This window comes from Xiphophorus hellerii, chromosome 11 (assembly GCF_003331165.1).
Source record: "Xiphophorus hellerii strain 12219 chromosome 11, Xiphophorus_hellerii-4.1, whole genome shotgun sequence".
Classification (NCBI taxonomy): Eukaryota; Metazoa; Chordata; class Actinopteri; order Cyprinodontiformes; family Poeciliidae; genus Xiphophorus; species Xiphophorus hellerii.
Window position 1 is genome coordinate 17,733,710 of NC_045682.1, and position 24,679 is coordinate 17,758,388.

Sequence of the window (24,679 nt, forward strand, 5' to 3'; positions counted from 1 at the left end):
AGTCTGCACAGTAAATGAGTTTGTTTCTCGTCTTAAAAATGATATAGAAACAACATTTGACTCTTCAGTTTCTTTGCAGTGTCCTGCGCTCGTAGAGCTTGTCCACATTGACAAATTTGACATTGTGACTTCAGCTCTTGCTGAAGACCTACACACACATGTCCTGTCTTTCCTATTGCACATACACATCTAATACATACATATTTACTCACTCACTCCAGACAAGTGTAGATTTCTTGCCACATTGTTCGGGACCTTGTTGTCACGTGGTGACAACATGGTGAATTTCTATTTTCTCCCTACAATTTCTTGTCTTTTAAAGATCAACACTCATCAGCCTGACTCAAATGTCATGTCCTCTTGACTTTCCCATTTTCATCATTTTGAATAGATGGTAAGAGAAACAAGCCGTTCGGAGCAAGCTGTTTACATAGCGATGCCGAGAGATCGTGTGGTTCTGGACAATCTGGTCATAGTCGCACTCTGCACAATAACTAGCCGTGTGTATGATGTTCACATCACATCACACACGTATGATGCGTGCATGAGCAGGACTGGATGTATTCCTTTAACAGTTAGCCGAGTAGGAGAGATGACAAACTGGAAAATGAAAAGTTTTTCTGTTAGACAGGTGACAGGAGGTCAGAGACTTAGCTGTAAAAGGGATGTGAGTTTATTATGTCATTACATACTGAAAATGTAGCTGAGCAATGATAAAATACAAACTGAGATCATCTCTTTTCAGAATAATACATAGTCTAGAATTCACTGCATTATTCATTTAGACAATATTTTAAAATTTGAATACTTATATCCCATGATCAAAGAATTTCCCCCTCATGTTGGTGAATCTGAATGAGACATCATTCATACATTTTAAATCACATTACGATTGAAGCATCAAGGCCCTCAAAGCACTTTTTTCAGAAACAATGTCAGTACACTACAAATCACTTCCTTTGACAATTGTTCGTCAACAGCAGACTTGATTTAAAAACAGAAATGATTAGGATTGACATATAAATTGGGTACTATCAGTACGATGTACTTATTCAACCAAACCTCCATTGTCATCACTGTTTATGAAGGTTCTTTTCAATCTCGACCAACGGTGTGTGTGTCTTTGGGTCTGTCAATGCGATAGACGAACTCTGCAGGGAGGAAGTATCCCAGGTACTCCACGGTGTCGGGCGTGGTGTCGATATAGTAGTGGCCACCTTCTCCGTGGTGGCTGAAGCCATGGGTGTGCTCCACACGCAAATCCAAGCCCTGGAAACGCAGGACAAAAGAAAGTGACTGCAAACGCCCCAATCTGTTCTTCAGCATCTTTACTGAGGAGCTTGCTTTACTCACAGGGTCTCTGGATACGAGCACAGACTGGCAGATGAGTGGAGCGCTGACCTCAAAGTGCTTCAGCCAGTTGTTGACTTCGTCGTCTGTGTTGAGAGGGCAGGCTGAGAACTCCCTCGGCTATCGATGATCCAAAGCACAGGAATAAATCAGTGTGAGTGTCTCTCAGTAGCCAAAGTACGACGGCGTACTAAGGGCATTGCAGGCAGAAATTCTGAGATTAATCTCATTCAAGAAATGTGCAAACAATTTTAACACTTAACACTTCAGCTCATAACCAGCTGAAGGCTCGCCAGCTGAAGACTCTGGCTCAAAAGCTGAAGGCTCTCCATGTCTCTCCTAGCTCATCCAGTTCAATTTCTGTGAACAATGACGAATCTTGGTCTCTAGTATTTTCACCATAATTCATCTGATCAACGTGGGTTTGTTCATCCCAGTAACTTGTGAATGATGCCTTTTTCTTGTTCCTCCTCTTACGTGGCCGTTTCTCCCCTTGTTCATCTATTATCTCCGGTGTTTTGGAGATTGATTCTCTATCAGCAACCAGTTGTGGCGTAGCGATCACAATTTGCTGTTTGCTCTTGGACTGATCCACTGTCTCCTGAGTTGTTGCGATGGTTTCTTTCTCAGAGTCCAGTGAACCATCATCAGCAAGACAATCTTCATTCTGCTCATAGCAAATTTTGAATGGCACCTTTCTCTTCTTATTGCGCCTGACTCTAGGTGAGTCCACTTCCCTTTCAATAACATTGTCCAATGTTTCCATTTCAATGGACTGCATTCTTCTCTCTTCTTTGGATTCTTAGATATATCACTTTTCTAGTAAATGCTGTGAATATCTCACTCTTGCTCAGTGTTAGTATTCCCCAGAGTAGTGACTCAAACAAAGTTGAACTCTCAGATTAACTTGTCTCAAATGGCTGCTCAGCGGTTGTGACAAAGTTTGATCAATACGACGAGCCTAAATAGAGGTAGTGTAGTGTAGTGACACTGCACTACTGTGACACTGTGACATCACGTTGTTTTCCTTATAATTCAAATTCAAAAATACTATATTGATCCCAAAGGGAAATTAAATGTTATTAATTCAGGTTCTTCAAAAGTGTTCTTGTAGATTGTGATGGTTGTTGGCAGGAAAGGTCCCTTGTAGCGGTTTGCATTACAGCGAATCTGAATTGTTTACAAGCAGCATGAATAAACCCTTTTTTGGCTACCCTCTCATCAGTTTAACAGTGTGTTTAGAATAATAATTATACCTATAATTACACATTTTTTGCTGAATTAATACTTAATTTGATGGCTATTAAAGGCTAGTAGACTAAAAAAAGACTTAGTTCTTAAGGACATAAAGAGGATCCCTTTGTTGCTGTGCACTGCAGGTCAGCTGGCTGAGAGAAGGACACATAAAAATAATAGAATAGTTCTGATTTTTAGCACAACGGGTAATGGAACCAATACCAACAACTTCCCAGGCGCATCTGGACCAACTCTTTTAAGATTGGTGTTGCTACGATCATTTTGGCAATCAGCTTTAAAACAAAAACAATTAGATCAGATTATACTTTTTTACTCAAAGTTACCAGAATCTCAGCCTAATCCAGTATTTACCATAATGTGGATTTTAGCCTTCCCTTTCTGGATGATGAAGGTGCCTCCCAGAGCCAGGCTCTTTTCTGGATACTGAGCTGCCAGAGTCTTCCTCAGTGCTGTTACCAGACTGTTACTTCCTGTCCTCCGTTTGGCTCGCACCTCTATGACCTGGAGAGATGCACGCAGGCAGAGGGGAACGATCAGCTTCATCAGCTCCTTGACCTTCAGTTAATGTTTGAGAGCACACTTTTGATGGGGCTAAAGTGCATATAGTTAATAACAGAGTTGGGTTAATCCTCCCACTCCCAATATACTCATTATCTTGCATTTATTTTAAAATATCTGCCTTCACTCATTTCCTGCAAGATTGAAATCCACTTTGACACTGATACCTTTCCAGGCTTCCCCTCACAGGCATATAGATTGCCCAGGAGTCCAAAGTTGCAGTCAGAGAATTTGTCACTGTACTTTTCTTGCAGACACTGACCATCAGCTGGATTGATGGAGGAAAAGTAGCTCCCGTTGACTGCTGGTCTTCCTTCAGCCTCAGTGAGAACAAGAGGCATGAGCTGTAGGTCACAGTGTTTGTTTTATTAACTATTGAATATAAAAAATAAATCAATTTTTAAGTCAATTTCTTGCATATAATAATTCACCTCGGCGTTCATCCCAGTAATTCTGGAAGGGGCGGCTCCTGCTCCAAGGATAAAAGCCCCCGGTAGCTCCAGCTCCTTGGATATTACGTTCATATTGTATTCCTAACATAAGGACAAACAGTAAAAAAGTCTTTATTAAAATGGACAGCATGCAAAATCTGCAAGCTATGCATTCAACAAAAAAAAAGAAATAAAAAAAAAAACCTTATGTGTTTGAGGCAAGGGGATCAGATATGGTACACCTCCAACATCAGTAATGCGAGGTTTACCACACAGACCTTCAGGACATGAACAGAAAAGGCAAAGAAATGTAACAAATACTCTGGGACAGCATTATTCAAGCATCCCCCTGAATTTTGATCTATGAAATACCTTTGACAGGAAAAAGGAAAGGCTCCTTGGTGAGATCTGGACAATCCACAACACTCACTTGAACTTCTACAAAATTGGCTTCCAGCCCAGCCTGCAACACTGTAACCAGGAAGCAGCGCTGTCAAACTAAAAATCCAATTTTATAAACATGCATGGGGGAACTTTGTCTCTCTTTCTCTAGTAGTCCCTACCTCCTCGCAGCTCTTCGAGGGCCGGGGCGTGCAGCTGAACTTTCTCTGTTTTGCTGATGTCTGCCATAACTTCTTCCACAGTGACAGTGATTCTGCTCTGGGGCCGTTAGCTCTGCAGAGACGAGCAGGAACAGTTAGGGTTAAAGTCCAACCAAAGAGGAAACACTGGCGAGAAGGTTCCTCCTCATTTCCGGTTTACAACTGGGAAAACTAAGATTTGCTTTTGTATAATTTCAAACAAATGATAGTGGAAAATATTTTTGATCAGATATACAACATTTCCAGTAGCATATGTAAATTAGGTAAAATATTTAAGAAAGTCATTTGGTGAAAAGCCATTAGCTTAGATTAAGCCTTTCCGCTCGCTTTTAGCTTCAAACGGAAGTGGGGCTGAACTATCTTGCTTCTATCAGCGCTGTTGTTCTTTGGTGATTGGTCACAGGAATGGGTTCGCCATATTCTGAGAGGCAAGTTTGCCTTGGAAAGCACAATAATATTTGTCTCGAGTAAAACGAACACAAAAATTCACATTTTAGCTCATTTCGGTGAGTCGTTTCAGGCAGTCTTAGTAAAGTCGTAATTTTTCAGGACTTACAAGCTAATATGGCTGCCTTGTATGCGTCAAAGAGGGGCTGTGAACACCTCTGACATTAATTATAACCACAATCCCATTCTGTTCAGCTACTGTATTGCTCAGGTGACTTCATTTATGAATTAATTAAGAAATTTATTGTCATTACAACATCATCCAAAATACCAGTTACCTACCAAACTGTGGATTTACTTGTGTTTGATATAGTTTCTACAATTTTAATGGGAGAAGAGCACAGCAGGATTGCCATCCTTTTCCCGTATACGGGACGCGATTTGCTCCGTATTTCTGTATGTCCGACAGTAACGCCTATCACACACATATAAACATTTAGTGTAACAATAATTACGAAACTCAAACACAAGATTTGTTAAGGTCAGCTAAATTTTGGCGGGAGCTAGTAAGGACCCCAGAACGCTTCGGACCAATGATGATGTCACGGTTGCCTAGAGACGGACACTAAGCCCCTTTTGCACTGCACCGCTGGACCCGGGTCGACCCGGGTCCATTTAATAATGGCGTATTAAGTTTTGTTGTGCTGCTTTGGACCAAAAAAGGTCTGAGCTAACTCCCGCTCTCCGGGTAAACTCAACCGACGCTCGCCACAGTTGTTCTTATCTTCCCAAACTTCAGCAGTTTTCTAGTTGTTCTGCTGAGATAGTGACATCAATTTGTGACATCACGCATAGTGATGTCACAAAGAGCTAGTCACAAATTGAACTCTGCACACTTGAATTCTGCAGTCATAAGCATTGCAGAAGAGAGAGAGAGAGCAAGAAGAAGGATTGTGTCCCAACAAGAGATTGAAAAGGAAAGTGTTTCAAGATTAAAAGGAATTTCTCACAAACAAACAAAGGAAAACATGGGGCAGATTTTGAATTCATTCAGACAAAGAGGATCAAAAGTGAGTCAGCGCAATACGGCTTCATCTTCTGATTCTGGGAATGAAGAAATACAGCAGATCTTGGCAAGAGAGACAGAGAAGCTAAATGGCATCTTGGAAGAAGTTAACATGATGTCTATTGAGAGACAGTCACTCATCAAAGCAAACGAGGAGCTGAAGAACGATAACACGGCATTGAAGCAGGAAAACACTGCACTGGGGCAACAAAACACCGTCTTGGAAGAGGAAAAAAGCATCCTGGAGCAGAGAATTTCCACATTAGAACAGGAAAACACCAATCAGAGGGAGAGAATTTCCACATTAGAACAGGAAAACACCAATCAGAGGGAGAGAATTTCCACGTTAGACCAGGAAAACATCTTTCAGAGGGAGAGATTGACTCATGCATTGCGGGTAAGTACCTACCTGGAGCAAAGAAGAAGGCGTTTGGAAGGGCAAAACTTTTTTTTTGAGCTTGATAACAGACACCTGCATCAGACTCTCAATTTAAGAAGAAGGCGACATGAGCAGGAAAAAACCTCCCTGATGCTAACCATCACTGCTCTGGAGGTGAAATGCACTGCCCTGGAGCAGAAAAACGCTGCCCTGGAGGAAGAAAAGACTGCTATGGAGAAGGAGAAGATCCCTCTGGAGGAAGAAAAGAACGCTCTGGAGAAGGAGAAGATCGCTCTGGAAGAGAAAAACACCACCCTGGAGCAAAAAAGTACCGCCCTGGAGAATAGAATAAACTACTTGGAGCATAAAAACAAGACCTTGGAGCTGATAAATGCCACCATGGAGCAAGTGAAGAGCTCTCTGGAGAAGGAGAACACCACCTTGGAGCAGGAAAACAATAACCTGCAGATTGAATTGGAACAGCTGAGGGACAGAATAGAACAGGTGCTTTCAGACCAGACACAGAATCAGCCGACTTTGTTCAGAAGAGTGATCAGAGGCTTTTCCAATATGCTTCTGAAAATGTACCAAACAGGAACTCTCAGGTACTGGATCGACAGATGGTACTTCTAAACCAAGAAGTGTCATGAGGGCTCCAAGCTTCATGTTTGATTATCGGTGGTCTCCATGCTGACTTCCAGGGCTTCGTAGCGAGTACCGTTGGTCTCCGGGCCTACCTTCAGGCCTTTGTAGCGAGTCTTGTTTGTATCCGGGCTGACTTCCAGGGCTTTGTATTGAGTCCTGTTGGTCTCCCGGGCTGACCTCCAGGGCTTTGTATTGAGTCCTGTTGGTCTCCCGGGCTGACCTCCAGGGCTTTGTAGAGAGTCGTGTCAGTCTCCCGGGCTGACCTCCAGGGCTTCGTAGCAAGTCCCATTGGTCTCCGGGACCTTAGGGCAGCATGCAAGAGGGCAAAACCTCTAAAGGAAGATAACTTAGGTCATGTGACTCAAATAAATACAAGGATGGTTTTGGGTCAAGAACAAAAGTTGAGATGACATCAACTTTTGTTCACTAAGATTGATCAACAAAGGGAAATTAAAAGCTGGGAAACAGTCGCTTTAAATGTTTGATAAAGCAAATAAATCGATTAGACAGTTGCTTTTTTCAGTGACTGTGGGAATTTGATAAATAACACACTATGTGTTAACTAGGGTGACCATATTTTACTTTGGGAAAACCCGGACAACCTGCAGCGGGGGTGGGGTGTTGGGGGAACACCTTACAGCGGGGGGCGGAGTGCTGCCCGCACTGATGCGGCTCAGGGATTACGTGACACGCAGCGCCGTGCGCAGTGCCCTACAATGCACTGGAAGCTATGTAATGTGTTTGAGGCAGTTGACCAAAATTCCGGACAATTTTTAAATTCCCCCCGGACATCTTTTTAGGTCTGAAAAGTAGGACATGTCCGTGAACCAGCAGGTGGTCCTAGTGGTGCATTCAATTCAGTTCAATTCAAAAATACTTTATTGATCCCAAGGGGAAATTAACTTATTACTGCATAAGTCTGTTGTCAGCGGTGAATATAATGCCGCTGTCATTGTCTCTGATATCATGCCGCTATCAAAAATGCTCTGCTATGTGTTTTAAAGACAGTCTCTTCCCACACCGCTTCGTCGGCCCCTTTTGCAAGATGATTCATCGGCTGACTGTGAATGAGTACACACACTTGGCGTTTATGTCGAATGTGCTGATGGGAATTTAGGAGACAGTGACGACTTTAAAAATATATGTACTGAGAGAGACATTATGTTTTAAGTTGCTTTTTCTTCATGTGACAATAGATAGATAGTTTTTTACAGGAAAACAAACATTTTACCCACCAAAACTTAACTTGCGCTTAGAAAATAATTCGGCGAATCTGCAGCCCATCAGCTCACAGCTAAACTTACATAGAGCAGTGTCATTGAGAAACATGGCCGCGTCCACGGGGGCTGCAGATGCTGCTGCTGCCTCACACTCTACAGGTCCAGCTTCCTCGGTTCCGAGCATGGGCAGTCCAGCGATCCAGTACAGTATGGTTCTGGAGCACCTGGTAGGGGAGAAGCGGCCCATTAAAGACCTGAGCCCCGGAGTTATGGGGGGTCTGCCGGTGCCTCCGAAAAGCGACGAGCAGAAGATGATAGAGAGGGGAATGGAGAGCTGCGCCTTCAAGTCGGTCCTGGCCTGTGTAGGAGGTAAACAACCGCACACTTGGGGGTAATTAGGTTACGTGTTAATAGAAAAATGGTTTATGGTTGTCACGTTTCTTTAAAATGGAAGAAAATCAGCGACGCATAGATTCGTATTAAGGAAAATAAAATCCAGAGCAACCAACTTTTAGAAGTCACTTACTTTTGTGAATAAAGTCTGTAATTTGTGTGTCATTTAATCTAAGAAAAACGTAATTGTTAGTGAAAACCTCTGATGTTCTTTGGGGAGCATTAGTAAACAAAACAGCATCATGAAGACGAATACAGGTCAGGGGTCAAGTTGAGAAGTTTAAAAATAGATATAGGAATAATGGATCACATGAACCTAAAAGGTTTATTCCATTTATGGAAATAAACTTTCAGAACTCATTCATGGGTAACTGGAGGAGTTATCACAGCTTTAGCTGCTTTGCAAAGAAGAACCCAGCCAAAAAAAACTAAACGTGCATCATGTTCCTTCACAGTTTTTCATTACTTTGGTTTGGCCTGTCCGATCAAATGCCAATACAAAACAACAACAAAGCTTTTGGTCGTAACGTGACAAATTGTGAGGCAGGTTTAAATTTGATTAACACTGATGAGAGTGTGTTCTTCACCGTCAGTGGCAGTGCTTGTAGCGAGTCCTATTTGTCTCTGATAATGGAGCGTTTATCTTTCCACAGGGTTTGTCCTCGGAGGAGCTTTTGGTGTGTTCACAGCTGGTATCGACACCAATGTCGGCTTCGACCCCAAAGACCCGCTGAGGACCCCGACGGCCCGAGAAGTCCTTAAAGACATGGGCCAGAGGGGCATGTCGTACGCAAAGAACTTTGCTATTGTGGGCGCCATGTTTTCCTGCACTGAGTGCATCATTGAATCAGTGAGTGACATCATTTCCTGTTTTGTCCGACATGACACCGGTTGTGAAATTTTGTGTCGTCATTTTGATTGTGCGTGTTATTTATTATTATTATTATTATTATTGTAAAGAATTTATAATATATTTTACCAAGATATCTAAATATTGATCTTGCCGTTTTAACCTTCGAGGAAAGGTGTTAGAGCGCCCTCTGCTGATTAAATCTGAATATTACTCAAAATGATGTTTAAACTTTATCACAAAGTGAAACACATTATATTTATTGATCTGTCAGTTTATTTCATTCATTTACACTTTAAGATAAACATATCACATGTTACAAACGTTTTGAATGATAAGTAGTTGGAAGGAAAAATATCTTTATAGTCTACCGCTTCTCTGAAAAGTTAATTGAATATACCATAAGCAGCTACACATCAATTAACCATCCATGTAGAAGATACATCTTTAAATGTAAAACTAACAATGTATATAAGAAAGATATATTATCTTTGTAATGATGCAGCACTCTACTGACACAGATGGATGTTTGAAAGCCTTTATTTTTGTTAATTATGATGATTTTTCCACTTGCAGGTGATGAAAAGATGACATTTAAAATTAGAATATTACACCAGACCAATAAAAAAAATCAGTAAAAATATGGAAATATGAGATTAATGAAAAGCATGTTTAATACCTGCTTAAAAGTTATTTTCAAAACACACTTTTAGCCCGACGAACGGCCCTCAATCTAAACTTGTATTGTAATTTATCGAATATGACTTTAGAGGGGAAAACGCAGTCTTTGTCCTCCAGTTGTTGTGTCTCTGTCCCCATGAAGGTAAATCCATCGGTGTTTTTGCATCTGTTTGCTTTGCAGCACAGAGGAAAATCTGACTGGAAGAACGCGGTGTACAGTGGCTGTGTGACCGGAGGAGCCATAGGCTTTCGCGGTAGGTAACCTCCTCCTTTTCTGCTGGCTTCACCCTAAAATTGGGCTCCGCTTCACATCGTTCCACCATTTCTCCTTTTCTTCTGTCTGTCGTGCAGCTGGTCTCAAAGCCGGAGTCCTCGGATGTGGAGGATTTGCTGCGTTCTCTGCTGCCATCGAATATTACTTGCGATGAGACGAGAGGCTTTACGGACAAGAACTTGTTTTCTATGTGGACTCGCTGCGAGGAAGCCGGGGTACAGAGAGGAACGTCGACGAACGTTGGCTTCAGGGACTCTGCTGGGACCTGAACAGCGCTTGCAGGGGATGTTCCTGCGTCTCCAGTCACAGAATGTCATGGGCAGAGAAACTTCTGCACCCGGGTCCTGATACCGAGGCCCAGAAACCACTGTTTGGTTACAGGCTCGTTATATAAATTGACAGAATGTAATCAAGCAGGATTATTTATATTAAAGTTGTTCTTTTTCAAGTGGTTCGTTCACTCAGTAATTTTAACAATCAGAAGTATTCTAGTGTCAATTCTCCTGACTTGGGGAATTTTCTGAAACATGCTATGCCTCTTTCTTTGTCAGTCTGTGTGTTCAATATGACGGCACTTTGGGTTGTTGCCAGTATCATTGTGCTTCCGATTATGAATTAAAGGAGATAAGAGGATTTATGCTCTTAGGTTTTATGTTGAATACTCTTTCTGACCCAACTCTGCATTTATCCAGACTTGGTACCGGCACAGGGAATCACTGACTTCTGACCCCTTATGGCCGCGTTTGACCTCTCGTTACTGCACTGACCTCTCTTTAGTGATTTCTTCTTTCTGGCAGTGATCAGGGTCTGGATTGCTAATCTGTGTTTAATCTCAGTTATTTAATGTTTTATCAAAGACCAGGTCTGTTTTGATCTCTTTTTCTGTATTTACTTTGATAATCTTTGTCTAATATTAACAGTTTATTAATCTACAGAATTAAGAGTGACAAAAAACCCAGAAAATCTACATTAATAATTTTCTCAGACACAAAGTGAGTGCTTCAATGTTTCTTTTAATTTTACTTAAAAAAAAAAAAAAAGAGGGAAAAAGTTCACATGGACATTTAGTCGCAATATTACAGCATATTGAAATTCTTCTCAAAGGAAGTAAAATACAACAGTTTTTGTTTCTTTTTATTCTTATATTAAAAATATCAAATATTACTCATTTAGCAGTGCTTGCATTTTCTTAAGATATGTAGGCTTGATAGCAGAAAGGTTGGCTTTGTATCGATTTCTTCCTTCTCCTTCCCAGAGACGGCCTACCTTTGTGTTACCCGGCCAAATTTCATCGACAAGCTGAACATGCAATGAGGGCGTCTACGCAAAATCATCCTACAGATAACACTGGTGCAGCAACACACTTGGAACAGGCTTGAAATGCAAGAAGAAGCAGAGGAAGAAAATAAAAGTCAACTGTTCCGTTTATGGTGTTATTTCCCCTCTCCCCTGCCGTCAACCCTCATGTGCCCTCGCTTGTCTACAAAGTGATCAGAACTGAACTGGCAGACTTATCTTCTCAGAACGGCTCACCGACCACGCGGTGATACAGAAAAAACTGGCTAAAAAATCAAAAGAAAGAAACATCACTACCTGGATAAACTTAAAAAAAACAAACAGACTCCTTAGAGAATGTCTCTAGTTGCACAAAACTCTACAGGCACAAATATTATATATATATTTTCAAAATAAATAGGGCTAATTTTGGCCAAGACTCAGTGGAGAGGAGCGTCCTCTGTCCCTACGGAGACACAATCCTTGCTGTTTCTTGGAATGGCTTTCCAGCCGCCTCGAAAGTTTGCTTAGTCCCTTTAACACGAACTCACGCTCTCAGTGGAAAACATCCACAGTCCTACTCACACACATACACGCACACACACACACACACACACACACACGAAGCCAGGAAAAACCAGAAAGGAAATAGAAACAAATGAGGAACGTTATTATAAAACATGTAAATGCCTTTTTTTTTTTTTGTTTGTTTTGTTTTTCTGGAATGCCTCTGAGCAGGAAACATAAACTCAGATATTGTCCTGTCCACTGCACCAGGCTGTGGTCTCTGCCCGGCCCCCAACCCCAGACACTCGTCTGAACATTTCCCGGTGTGCTCCCACAGAGGCCGGTCGCGTTGCTGCCGCAAAACCGTTTCGACTTCCTCTTCAGATGGGAGAAGCGAGGGACGGCAGCAGAGACGAGCGGTCTGCTGGGAGCAGAGCTTAGGCTGCAGCGCTGGGTGGTGGGGTCCGAGGTCTGGATGGAGTCGCTCTGTGTCACCCTCGCGGTCCGGGTGAAGCCCCCGGCGGGGTGGAGGCTTTTTTTAGACGTCAGTGGAGAAGTAGAGCGTGTTGCGCTTGAGTTCGTCGAAGGAGATCGGAGGATGCTGCAGGTAGTAGAGCAACACCTGGACCTGGAGAAAGAGAGAAGGAGTGATTGCAGACCTTAACTTGCTGAGGTTCTTAAACTTTTCCATAGTCAACCTGTTGACTGTCAGTGCTGGGGGGTTAATGCAGAGTAATTCTAACAACCTTTGTTAACACCCCTAAATTGCAAGACACGTTTGGGGCCATTTTTTTTTAAACTTTGAGACTAGTTCTCTCTCTAATGTTGTTTTGAAAAAAATATATAAATAAATTATGTGTTTGACATCATTGGCAACCTTAAAGTCCACCCTTCCAGAATCTATAAACAACTCAGAATGTGAAATAGGAGACTTGTTCCTGGTTTTGCCGTGACCAGAAGCATATTTGTTGTTAATTGAAGCGATGTGAAAAAACTAAAATGAACAGAATTTATAGGATATCTTAAGGCTGGACAATAAATCAATAATATATATGGCGATAGACACATGATCAATATCAATAGATAATACGTCTGGTAGAATTTTCAATAATTTCGCTGAACTCTGATCCAAACCACATGGAATTCTGGGGAATGTAGGCAGAGGAAAGACTTTAGTCACTCAACCTCTCATGACAAGCTAGGCTAGGATAGTGGCACCAACTAACTCTCTCTTTGGTTACCTAGCAACAACCTGTTGAGTAATTTCATGTTTCACCACCATGCCTCATAACTGCTTAAAAATAATTTTAAACAAAACAGCGAAAACTGTGGATAAAACAGGAAAGGCTACACCACCAGTTTGGCAGTATTTCAGGTATTTAAAACAATAAACTAATCAATAATTATTGATATCGATCGATATGAAATCCTTGTGATAAGTTTTTCAGCCACATCGTCCAGCCCTTGGACATCCCAACAGAAAGCAGCGTCTTATATTCCAGTAGAAACACTGTTGGCAGCAGCACCCGTGAACAAACTTATTTAAATCTAGACTGTGACTGATAGTCTAACATGATTTTGTTTTGATCTAAATCAGAGGCCTCATCGTCCAGGCCTCCAGGGGGCAGTGTTGTGCTATAGTTAGAGTCCAGCACACCTGATTCAGATGGATAAATTACTTCCTCAGCATGCAGTCACGCTCTAAAGAGTCCTGCTAATAACTTATTTTTTTATTCTGGAGTGTTAAAGTAAAAACACATCTAAAAGTTGCAGAATGCCAGCCTTTAGCTCTGGACCATCGTATTTTGTTACGGTTGTTGTGCCGAATGCATAAAACTTAGATCTGTGAAAAATCGTTGAAAACTTTGTATCCTTTCCACTTCACAGCTATGTGCAACTTATCAAGTAAAATCCCAGTAAACTAGACCAGTGTTTCCCAACCCTGGTCCTCAAGACACACTGTTCTACATGTTTTAGAGGTTTCCCTGCTTTAATGTGCCTGATTCAACTGATTGCAGTTCAACAAACGCCTGTTAATCAGTCATCAATTGAAATCAGCTGGATTGAATTGTTTAAAAACAGCAATATAATTTACATTTTGGAACCGATTTGAGAAGCATTTCTCTTCCAAGTTTAATACATTGCATAAATATTGGAGTAAATGTTTTTGAACACAAAACTGCATCATGCAGTTTTCCTTGGCTGCAGGGTCTGAGAGAGCTGAAACAGACAGGAAAACACATGTCCAATTATGTCCTGACAGCCCGTTTGTTTTTTTTCTTTTTACTTTAAGCATGATCTCCTGCAGCTGAGCAGGAAGTCCTCCCACCTATGCCCTCCATAAAGGCTGGGTAGAGACGATCTGTGAGAAGAGGCTCCGGCAGCTCCCTGAAATACAGCTTAAGCGTTCCTGCGATGGCGTTGATGTCCATGTCACTCAGCATCACCAGGATGTCTTTGGTATCTGCGAATCACGAAGACAGACCCGTTAGAGACGGATCACACAGCTTCATCGCGGACTTTCAGCAGAACAGCTGCTCTCTCTTTAGCTCCTCCCTCAGCGGACAGATACAGATGGGGGTCAAGGTTGAAAAAACAAACAAAAACAACAATTTAAGGCGATCTAGACTCTGACTGGTCACATCTTAGGGAGAAAAAGCAGCTGTGAGGAAAACTGAGAGACTGTTACTGAACACAGGACAGGAGAATCTGACAGCTGCTCTTCCTAAATACTAAAACCCCCGGCTGCAGCGGGGTCTGTCTTTCTAAAACAGACAATAAACACACAATATATCTCTAGGGAATTACATTCTCACTGAAGAAGAAAAAAACCCCTCATTGTTTTGCTCATATCTATTCCAATGAATTTTGTTAGGAAGGAGCGTAGTGCTTTTCCCAAATGTAGAGTTCCTCAGTTGAGGTTTGACCGGTCAGTGTATTCACATTTGTCACAATCCAAGAAAGTTTTAATCCCAAATATAAAAACCAAGAAATTATTTTAAATTGTTTTCAATCAGTGTGCAACGGTTATCCTTTCTTTAAAAAAAAAAGTGAAATGTTCATTTAACCCTTTATCAGGATATCTGCAAGTCAAATTTAAGACTTTTAAAGACATTTTTAATTCCATCATGAATAAATTTAAGACCTAAAAAACTATAAATAGAGAGAATAGTTTGTGGTTTGTTTGTGGCTCTTGGCAGCAGGTTTATGCTTCTCACGCTGCATATGGCTCTCTACAGTTTTAAACTCCACAATGCCAAGCTTAAAAGTTTGCACAGAATGCACCTACCCTCGTTGGCAATAAAATTGAAGCAATGGCAAAAACAAACATCATCCAGCCAACTGGCGATATATTTGTACTTTAAAAGGCTCGACATACGGGAGGTGACTTCGCTCAACGCACACTACACGATCTTAGAGTTGTCGGCCCATTTTCAAAACCTGAGAGATCACACATGAGCCGACAGAAATCCTAGGTATAACGGTTCGATCGGGTTCGGTCCTGCCGTGTGGTGTCCAACAATGGGCACCAAATAATGGCTACAAGTCCAGTTAACTAATTTTAAAACCAGGCGTTAATCAATGCTTTACTACAATCTACCTGCAATGCATGTGGCTAGTGTCAGCGTAAAGTCCTGACTGAATGAAAATCATTATTACCTATTTATGTCACGTTAACAAAGAACAGCTGAAAAGTTGCCAGTTTTATCAACTGCGGTGGCAATTTCGCTCCAACTCCTCCTCCTTGTCATTTCTATATTCTTTGCATGTTGAATAAACATTAATGTTGTTTCCACGTATCATCTCCAATGTCCGCTGGACTTCGGGTTGCGCAGTATCAGCTGTTTGGGATTCCCCTCCGTAACCTCCCCTCCAAAAGCCCGGAGGAGAATCCACGCTTTCTGATTGGCTACCTGTCACATTCAAGAGGCTGCTTTAAGCTCCCAGTCGGGGAAAACCCCTGATTTAGATCGGAGCGGCCACGATGATCTACCGCAGGGATGCTCAAACTTTTGAGACCAAGATCTACTTTTTCTCTCACCAGCCGGCTGAGATCTACCTCATGACACGAAGACATAAAAGTTGTAAATTAAACTGTATTGACTTATTTTATATGCAAATATACATCAGTTATAGCAGAAATAATAAAGTGATAGAAAACCTAATGCAGTATATTTCTTCCTCAGTGAGATTCTCCTACCGTTTTACTCTCTCTCTCTCTCTCTCTCTCTCTCTCTCTCTGTCGTTAAGCACGCCCGTTGCCGTGGCAACCGCCTGCGCCCCGCAAGCGGAGCAGCGACGTTAAAAACATAACATTCAGTCCGTTACGATGTCAAGTTTCCAGGTTTGATATTTATTTCTGGATTATTAATAAGCGCTCACCTGAACACAGCGACGGTTGATTAGCTAATGTAAACTCCTGCTCTGCTAGTCAGTCTGTCTTTGAGTCGCCTGTTTTTTTGTTAGTGGAACTGAAACGCACTGAATTGCGCAACACCTTGTTGAAACAATAATTACTGAGAATATAAATTTTAACAGGTTTTGTTGATTTAAAAAAAAAAAATATTATTCTTTAATGAAGCTACAAACGTTTAGGATCTTAGTGAATATTTTGATAAGTTCTGGTCTCATCGTCCTGGCGGCTTTCAGTTTGTCACCAACTGCCGAGATCAACTGAAAACCTTCCCGTGATCGACGTGTTGATCAGCCCTGATCTACCGTAACACACCAAACACTACAGGAGGATCGGTTACAAAATCGTAAGCGACAATCTTAGAACGGCCGGTGTTCTAAGATTGTAGTAAGGGGAAAAATGGGGGCAAAAAAACCGTGTAGTGTGAATTATTGCATCAGGTAGTCGATGTGCCCATTTTCTCTATTTAAATCTAATTATTACTGATGGGCAACATAGTATACAGACTTCATAATCTGCACTCTTGGTTGAATGCAGTATTTATTTTCACTTTGGCTTTATGTTGTTTAGTTTTTATTCCAGTACATTTTTTGTTAATGGAGTCTGAGAATCCATTTTATTTTTGTTTTTGGTTGTTTTGTTTATTTTGTTTATCAGTTCCAGTGTTAAATGTTCTTTTGAAAATAAAGTGTATCTTTGGCAGGAAATCGCATGAATTATCACGTCATTTCTATTAAATCAGTGTAGAAAGGTCTTCAAACAATATTATCGTTTATCGCAATAATTTTTGAGACAATTAATCGTTCAGCAAAATTTGTTATCGTGACAGGCCTGTGTGTATATAATTATTAAGATTAAGGTTTTGAAATCAGAGACGAGATTTCTAAATCAACATAAAAAAGTTTAAACTTAAAGCTACACCCTCTGTTGTAAGTTTGACTATTTAAATAGCAACTGGGGGGAAAAAAGCATATACAGTGCTGGACATGTTTACTTATGGAAGCGTTAAACTGCCAGAGCTAAGAAATAAATTCTGGAGTTGTATCTTGTTATAACGAGATACAAAAGTTGACAAAAACATTAAGATTTCTCTTTTGAAAGAGATATAGACACAAGCCCCACCGGTGCAGTGAAATTCACTAAATTATCTGAAGCATCCTGTAGACTTCCAACATCCTGCAGGCGAGATTCCCCTCACCTGTTCAAGAATACAGCCAGTTCCAGGTCCAATTACCCTGGAAACAACATGCCCTGGGACTCTATCATTCTATAGAAAGCAGGAGAAAACACGTCAGCCATAAAATGACCGTCAAAACCCAAAGTACTCTCACTAACACTGAAACCAGCCGTCGACAGTCACTTCTGCGTCGGTGTTACCCCGGCCAAGCCAACACCGGTCCCGTGCAACTTACTCCTTCTTAAATGTCCGACACAAGACAGCGGAAACGTTAAAATATTTAGATTTTACCTGAGTGAACTGGAGAAGAATAAAGGAAAGCGGTAAGATGAGAAAAAGATAGAAACATGCAGTTTCTTCTCCTCACCTGTTCGCTAATGCGGCGGAGCTGCTGCTTTCTGTGATGCTGCTACTGCCGCCGCCTCGCTCACGCGAGTCGTTGAAGTGACACGCGCTGACTGAGCCGGTGGTAAATAAGAAATTTATTGTCATTACAACATCATCCAAAATACCAATTACCTACCAAACTGTGGATTTACTTGTGTTTGATATAGTTTCTACAATTTTAATGGGAGAAGAGCACAGCAGGATTGCCATCCTTTTCCCGTATACGGGACGCGATTTGCTCCGTATTTCTGTATGTCCGACAGTAACGCCTATCACACACATATAAACATTTAGTGTAACAATAATTACGAAACTCAAACACAAGATTTGTTAAGGTCAGCTAAATTTTGGCGGGAGCTAGTAAGGACCCCAGAACGCTTCGGACCAATGATGATGTCACGGTTGCCTAGAGACGGACACTAAGCCCCTTTTGCACTGCACCGCTGGACCCGGGTCGACCCGGGTCCATTTAATAATGGCGTATTAAGTTTTGTTGTGCTGCTTTGGACCAAAAAAGGTCTGAGCTAACTCCCGCTCTCCGGGTAAACTCAACCGACGCTCGCCACAGTTGTTCTTATCTTCCCAAACTTCAGCAGTTTTCTAGTTGTTCTGCTGAGATAGTGTCATCAACTTGTGACATCACGCATAGTGATGTCACAAAGAGCTAGTCACAAATTGAACTCTGCACACTTGAATTCTGCAGTCATAAGCATTGCGGAAGAGAGAGAGAGAGCAAGAAGAAGGATTGTGTCCCAACAAGAGATTGAAAAGGAAAGTTTTTCAAGATTAAAAGGAATTTCTCACAAACAAACAAAGGAAAACATGGGGCAGATTTTGAATTTATTCAGACAGAAAGGATCAAAAGTGAGTCAGCGCAATACGGCTTCATCTTCTGATTCTGGGAATGAAGAAATACAGCAGATCTTGGCAAGAGAGACAGAGAAGCTAAATGGCATCTTGGAAGAAGTTAATATGATGTCCATTGAGAGACAGTCACTCATCAAAGCAAACGAGGAGCTGAAGAACGATAACACGGCATTGAAGCAGGAAAACACTGCACTGGGGCAACAAAACACCGTCTTGGAAGAGGAAAAAAGCATCCTGGAGCAGAAGAACACTGCCCTGGAGAAGGAAAGAAATACCCTACATCAGGAAAACATCACATTAAAACAGGTAAATGCCATCTTGGAGGAGGAAAACACCTTCTTCAAGCAGAATAATACGGTCCTGGAAAAAGAAAAGACTGCCATGGAGCAGAAATACAGCACTCAAATCAGCACCCTGGAGCAGAGAATTTCCACGTTAGAACAGGAAAACACCAATCAGAGGGAGAGAATTTCCACGTTAGACCAGGAAAACATCTCTCAGAGGGAGAGATTGTCTCATGCATTGCGGGTAAGTACCTACCTGGAGCAAAGAAGAAGGCGTTTGGAAGGGCAAAACTTTTTTTTTGAGCTTGATAACAGACACCTGCATCAGACTCTCAATTTAAGAAGAAGGCGACATGAGCAGGAAAAAACCTCCCTGATGCTAACCATCACTGCTCTGGAGGTGAAATGCACTGCCCTGGAGCAGAAAAACGCTGCCCTGGAGGAAGAAAAGGCTGCTATGGAGAAGGAGAAGATCGCTTTGGAGGAAGAAAAGAACGCTCTGGAGGAAGAAAAGAACGCTCTGGAAGAGAAAAACACCACCCTGGAGCAAAAAAGTACCGCCCTGGAGAATAGAATAAACTACTTGGAGCATAAAAACAAGACCTTGGAGCTGATAAATGCCACCATGGAGCAAGTGAAGAGCTCTCTGGAGAAGGAGAACACCACCTTGGAGCAGGAAAACAATAACCTGCAGATTGAATTGGAACAGCTGAGGGACAGAATAGAACAGGTGCTTTCAGACCAGACACAGAATCAGCCGACTTTGTTCAGAAGAGTGATCAGAGGCTTTTCCAATATGCTTCTGAAAATGTACCAAACAGGAACTCTCAGGTACTGGATCGAAAGATGGTACTTCTAAACTAAGAAGTGTCATGAGGGCTCCAAGCTTCATGCTTGATTATCGGTGGTCTCCATGCTGACTTCCAGGGCTTCGTAGCGAGTCATGTTGGTCTCGCGGCCTGCCTCTAGGGCTTCGTAGCGAGTACCGTTGGTCTCCGGGCCTACCTTCAGGCCTTTGTAGCGAGTCTTGTTGGTCTCTGGGCTGACTTCCAGGGCTTCGTAGCAAGTCCCGTTGGTCTCCGGGCTGACCTCCAGGGCTTTGTAACGAGTCGTGTCAGTCTCCCGGCCTGCCCCAGGACTTTGTAGCGAGTCCCCTTGGTCTCCGGGCTGGCCTCCATGGCTTTGTAGCGAGTCCTGTTGGTCTCTGTGCTGGCCTCCATGGCTTTGTAGCGAGCCCTGTTGGTCTCCAGGCTGACCTTCTGGCATTTGTAGTGAGTCTTGTTTGTATCCGGGCTGACTTCCAGGGCTTCGTAGCAAGTCCCGTTGGTCTCCCGGGCTGACCTCCAGGGCTTTGTATTGAGTCCTGTTGGTCTCCCGGGCTGACCTCCAGGGCTGACCTCCAGGGCTTTGTAGAGAGTCGTGTCAGTCTCCCGGGCTGACCTCCAGGGCTTCGTAGCAAGTCCCATTGGTCTCCGGGACCTTAGGGCAGCATGCAAGAGGGCAAAACCTCTAAAGGAAGATAACTTAGGTCCTGTGACTCAAATAAATACAAGGATGGTTTTGGGTCAAGAACAAAAGTTGAGATGACATCAACTTTTGTTCACTAAGATTGATCAACAAAGGGAAATTAAAAGCTGGGAAACAGTCGCTTTAAATGTTTGATAAAGCAAATAAATCGATTAGACAGTTGCTTTTTTCAGTGACTGTGGGAATTTGATAAATAACACACTATGTGTTAACTAGGGTGACCATATTTTACTTTGGGAAAACCCGGACAACCTGCAGCGGGGGGCGGAGTGCTGCCCGCACTGACGCGGCTCAGGGATTACGTGACACGCAGCGCCGTGCGCAGTGCCCTACAATGCACTGTAAGCTATGTAATGTGTTTGAGGCAGTTGACCAAAATTCCGGACAATTTTTAAATTCCCCCCGGACATCTTTTTAGGTCTGAAAAGTAGGACATGTCCGTGAACCAGCAGGTGGTCCTAGTGGTGCATTCAATTCAGTTCAGTTCAAAAATACTTTATTGATCCCAAGGGGAAATTAACTTATTACTGCATAAGTCTGTTGTCAGCGGTGAATATAATGCCGCTGTCATTGTCTCTTATAATATTTTTTACCAAAATATCTAAATATTGATCTTGCCGTTTTAACCTTCGAGGAAAGGGGTTAGAGCGCCCTCTGCTGATTAAATCTGAATATTACTCAAAATGGTGTTTAAACTTTATCACAAAGTGAAACACATTATATTTATTGATCTGTCAGTTTATTTCATTCATTTACACTTTAAGATAAACATATCACATGTTACAAACGTTTTGAATGATAAGTAGTTGGAAGGAAAAATATCTTTATAGTCTACCGCTTCTCTGAAAAGTTAATTGAATATACCATAAGCAGCTAAGCATCAATTAACCATCCATGTAGAAGATACATCTTTAAATGTAAAACTAACAATGTATATAAGAAAGATATATTATCGTTGCAATGATGCAGCACTCGACTGACACAGATGGATGTTTGAAAGCCTTTATTTCTGTTAATTATAATGATTTTCCACTTGCAGGTGATGAAAAGATGACATTTAAAATTAGAATATTACACCAGACCAATAAAAAAATTCAGTAAAAATATAGAAATGTGAGATTAATGAAAAGCATGTTTAATACCTGCTTAAAAGTTATTTTCAAAACACACTTTTAGCCCGACGAACGACCCTCATCTAAACTTGTATTGTAATTTATCGAATATGACTTTAGAGGGGAAAACGCAGTCTTTGTCCTCCAGTTGTTGTGTCTCTGTCCCCATGAAGGTAAATCCATCGGTGTTTTTGCATCTGTTTGCTTTGCAGCACAGAGGAAAATCTGACTGGAAGAACGCGGTGTACAGTGGCTGTGTGACCGGAGGAGCCATAGGCCTTCGCGGTAGGTAACCTCCTCCTTTTCTGCTGGCTTCACCCTAAAATTGGGCTCCGCTTCACATCATTCCACCATTTCTCCTTTTCTTCTGTCCGTCGCGCAGCTGGTCTCAAAGCCGGAGTCCTCGGATGCGGAGGATTTGCTGCGTTCTCTGCTGCCATCGAATATTACTTGCGATGAGACGAGAGCTTTACGGACAAGAACTTGTTTTCTATGTGGACTCGCTGCGAGGAAGCCGGGGTACAGAGAGGAACGTCGACGAACGTTGGCTTCAGGGACTCTGCTGGGACCTGAACAGCGCTTGCAGGGGCTGTTCCTGCGTCTCCAGTCACAGAATGTCATGGGCAGAGAAACTTCTGCACCCGGGTCCTGATACCGAGGCCCAGAAACCACTGTTTGGTTACAGGCTCGTTATATAAATTGACAGAATGTAATCAAGTAGGATTATTTATATTAAAGTTGTTCTTTTTCAAGTGGTTCGTTCACTCAGTAATTTTAACAATCAGAAATATTCCAGTGTCAATTTTCCTGACTTGGGGAATTTTCTGAAACATGCTATGCCTCTTTCTTTGTCAGTCTGTGTGTTCAATATGACGGCACTTTGGGTTGTTGCCAGTATCATTGTGCTTCCGATTATGAATTAAAGGAGATAAGAGGATTTATGCTCTTAGGCTTTATGTTGAATACTCTTTCTGACCCAACTCTGCATTTATCCAGACTTGGTACCGGCACAGGGAATCACCGACTTCTGACCCCTTATGGCCGCGTTCGACCTCTCGTTACTGCACTGACCTCTCTTTAGTGATTTCTTCTTTCTGGCAGTGATCAGGGTCTGGATTGCTAATCTATAAATATATAAATACTTTTCATTGACAGATTGTGACTTATTAAAAAGGCATAAAGAATCTCTCCATCTTCTCACTCGTTTCTTCCAGATGACACTTAAACATCCTGCGAAGTGTTGCTGTTCCATTATGACTTTCTCAATTAAACAAGAACATATTTTGGTTTTAATTAAATATTAATCTCATTTTAACAAGTTTTTTATTTCGTCATAACAAGATTCAGCTGCTGCAACATATCTGTCTAAACACCTCCTCCTGAATATCAAATATGCTCACTGTGTCACTTCTTTTAAGTCTGAACTAACTTTTCACCTTTTAAATCTAGGACTTTTCCCAACATTTTTGATATGATCAGTATTGAAGGTTGGTCGATTTTATTTTTGCGATTTATAATAGTTTTAAATATGCTGGTACAGCACTGTTTTAACTATACTTAAACATGATATAATAAATAAAAAGGCATTTATTTACTCACATGTTTAAAATATTGAGCATTCAAAAATGGTTTGGCGTGACAAAAATTATGAATATGTGGAGAAGCATCACATTGCCTCTGATAAGGATACTTTGAGCCTGGTTCTTTTCTCTCAGAACCTTAGTGCTTTGATTTCTTGAAATACTGGGGCATTATAAATAGATGCCTGGTAACCCTCCAGTAAACTGAAAATAGGTTATTGGATCATTCAGAAGGATATTGATCTAAAACATATAGCCAAGTCAACAAAGAAAATAATACAAATGACTGAGTACTAAAATATGCACAAATAGGAACATTTGCCTATCAAAGCGATACAAAACTAGCTAAAGAAACATTAGTCTATCAGAGTGTTAGGTTTCTGTCTCTAGATGTAGTAGGATAACAATAAAAAAAAACTAAGCAGATGTTTGAGGTGCAGATGGGATGTATTGATCGAGCAGGAACCCTGTTGAGCACACAAGCCCCACCGGTGCAGTGAAATTCACTAAATTATCTGAAGCATCCTGTAGACTTCCAACATCCTGCAGGCGAGATTCCCCTCACCTGTTCAAGAATACAGCCAGTTCCAGGTCCAATTACCCTGGAAACAACATGCCCTGGGACTCTATCATTCTATAGAAAGCAGGAGAAAACACGTCAGCCATAAAATGACCGTCAAAACCCAAAGTACTCTCACTAACACTGAAACCAGCCGTCGACAGTCACTTCTGCGTCGGTGTTACCCCGGCCAAGCCAACACCGGTCCCGTGCAACTTACTCCTTCTTAAATGTCCGACACAAGACAGCGGAAACGTTAAAATATTTAGATTTTACCTGAGTGAACTGGAGAAGAATAAAGGAAAGCGGTAAGATGAGAAAAAGACAGAAACATGCAGTTTCTTCTCCTCACCTGTTCGCTAATGCGGCGGAGCTGCTGCTTTCTGTGATGCTGCTACTGCCGCCGCCTCGCTCACGCGAGTCGTTGAAGTGACACGCGCTGACTGAGCCGGTGGGTGGAGCGCGTGCTGGATGATTTGGCGCCGTGCTCGAAAAGGTTTCTGGGAAACGTAGTCGTTAATGCTTCAAAAATGAAAAATGGCCAGGATTTTTTAAAAAGCAAGTAAAACGGCATTTTATACAAGTTTATATGATTTATTGCATATATTTTATTAAAGGAAATAAACTTGGGCATCAATAACTCTGAAATGCAGTATTATCTCTGTATTATATGGTCAAACTTTGAGACTATTTGGCTCCTTTTCATGTCCTGGAGTTAGAAAAACTACGGAGCCCCCTCCGTAGCTCCTGATGTGTTCTCGCTTCCCGTGTAATTTTTTATTTTTTTTTTTCTTGCCTTCTAGTGTGAAGCAACAAATCTGCCACTCACAATATGGCGGTGACGTTAACGCGCGACCCGGACGCTCAAGTGACGCTAAGTTCGTCACGATGCTAATG

At 41.8% G+C, this 24,679-nt stretch overlaps 2 protein-coding genes and 2 long non-coding RNA genes across 4 annotated transcripts; 2 read left to right on the forward strand and 2 right to left on the reverse strand.

Annotated features, from left to right (window-relative positions):
• Positions 1 to 650: 650 nt before the first annotated feature.
• On the reverse strand, positions 651 to 8,090 carry c11h11orf54 (chromosome 11 C11orf54 homolog). The gene is made up of 9 exons (XM_032576746.1): positions 7,980 to 8,090; positions 4,160 to 4,271; positions 3,969 to 4,067; positions 3,801 to 3,874; positions 3,597 to 3,698; positions 3,333 to 3,509; positions 2,959 to 3,108; positions 1,354 to 1,470; positions 651 to 1,269 (listed from the first exon to the last, which is right to left on the reverse strand). The coding sequence occupies exons 2-9, from the start codon at positions 4,224 to 4,226 to the stop codon at positions 1,096 to 1,098; spliced, it is 960 nt and encodes a 319-aa protein (XP_032432637.1). The 5' UTR covers positions 4,227 to 4,271; positions 7,980 to 8,090; the 3' UTR covers positions 651 to 1,095.
• Positions 7,982 to 11,257, forward strand: LOC116728543 (mitochondrial import inner membrane translocase subunit Tim22-like). Its single transcript, XM_032576747.1, has 4 exons — positions 7,982 to 8,264; positions 8,942 to 9,138; positions 10,001 to 10,073; positions 10,171 to 11,257. Exons 1-4 carry the CDS (start codon positions 8,003 to 8,005, stop codon positions 10,245 to 10,247), a joined length of 609 nt encoding a protein of 202 aa, XP_032432638.1. The 5' UTR covers positions 7,982 to 8,002; the 3' UTR covers positions 10,248 to 11,257.
• Positions 11,258 to 14,033: 2,776 nt separating this feature from the next.
• LOC116727976 (uncharacterized) lies at positions 14,034 to 17,946 on the reverse strand. The gene is made up of 3 exons (XR_004340906.1): positions 17,834 to 17,946; positions 14,205 to 14,339; positions 14,034 to 14,095 (listed from the first exon to the last, which is right to left on the reverse strand). It is a non-coding gene; the product is annotated as an uncharacterized LOC116727976 (long non-coding RNA).
• Positions 17,947 to 21,699: 3,753 nt separating this feature from the next.
• LOC116727957 (uncharacterized) lies at positions 21,700 to 22,580 on the forward strand. Its single transcript, XR_004340901.1, has 2 exons — positions 21,700 to 21,928; positions 22,026 to 22,580. It is a non-coding gene; the product is annotated as an uncharacterized LOC116727957 (long non-coding RNA).
• Positions 22,581 to 24,679: the final 2,099 nt, after the last annotated feature.

Excerpts from the sequence above, each read along its gene's own strand:
- c11h11orf54 (XM_032576746.1), bottom strand. The coding sequence starts at position 4,226 with ATGGCAGACATCAGCAAAACAGAGAAAGTTCAGCTGCACGCCCCGGCC. Across the intron at positions 3,510-3,596 it reads TTACTGGGATGAACGCCGAG|CTCATGCCTCTTGTTCTCAC; the intron begins GTGAATTATTAT and ends TGTGACCTACAG. Across the intron at positions 1,471-2,958 it reads AGGCTAAAATCCACATTATG|CCGAGGGAGTTCTCAGCCTG; the intron begins GTAAATACTGGA and ends GATCATCGATAG.
- LOC116728543 (XM_032576747.1), top strand. The coding sequence starts at position 8,003 with ATGGCCGCGTCCACGGGGGCTGCAGATGCTGCTGCTGCCTCACACTCT. Across the intron at positions 9,139-10,000 it reads CTGAGTGCATCATTGAATCA|CACAGAGGAAAATCTGACTG; the intron begins GTGAGTGACATC and ends TTTGCTTTGCAG. Across the intron at positions 10,074-10,170 it reads AGGAGCCATAGGCTTTCGCG|CTGGTCTCAAAGCCGGAGTC; the intron begins GTAGGTAACCTC and ends TCTGTCGTGCAG.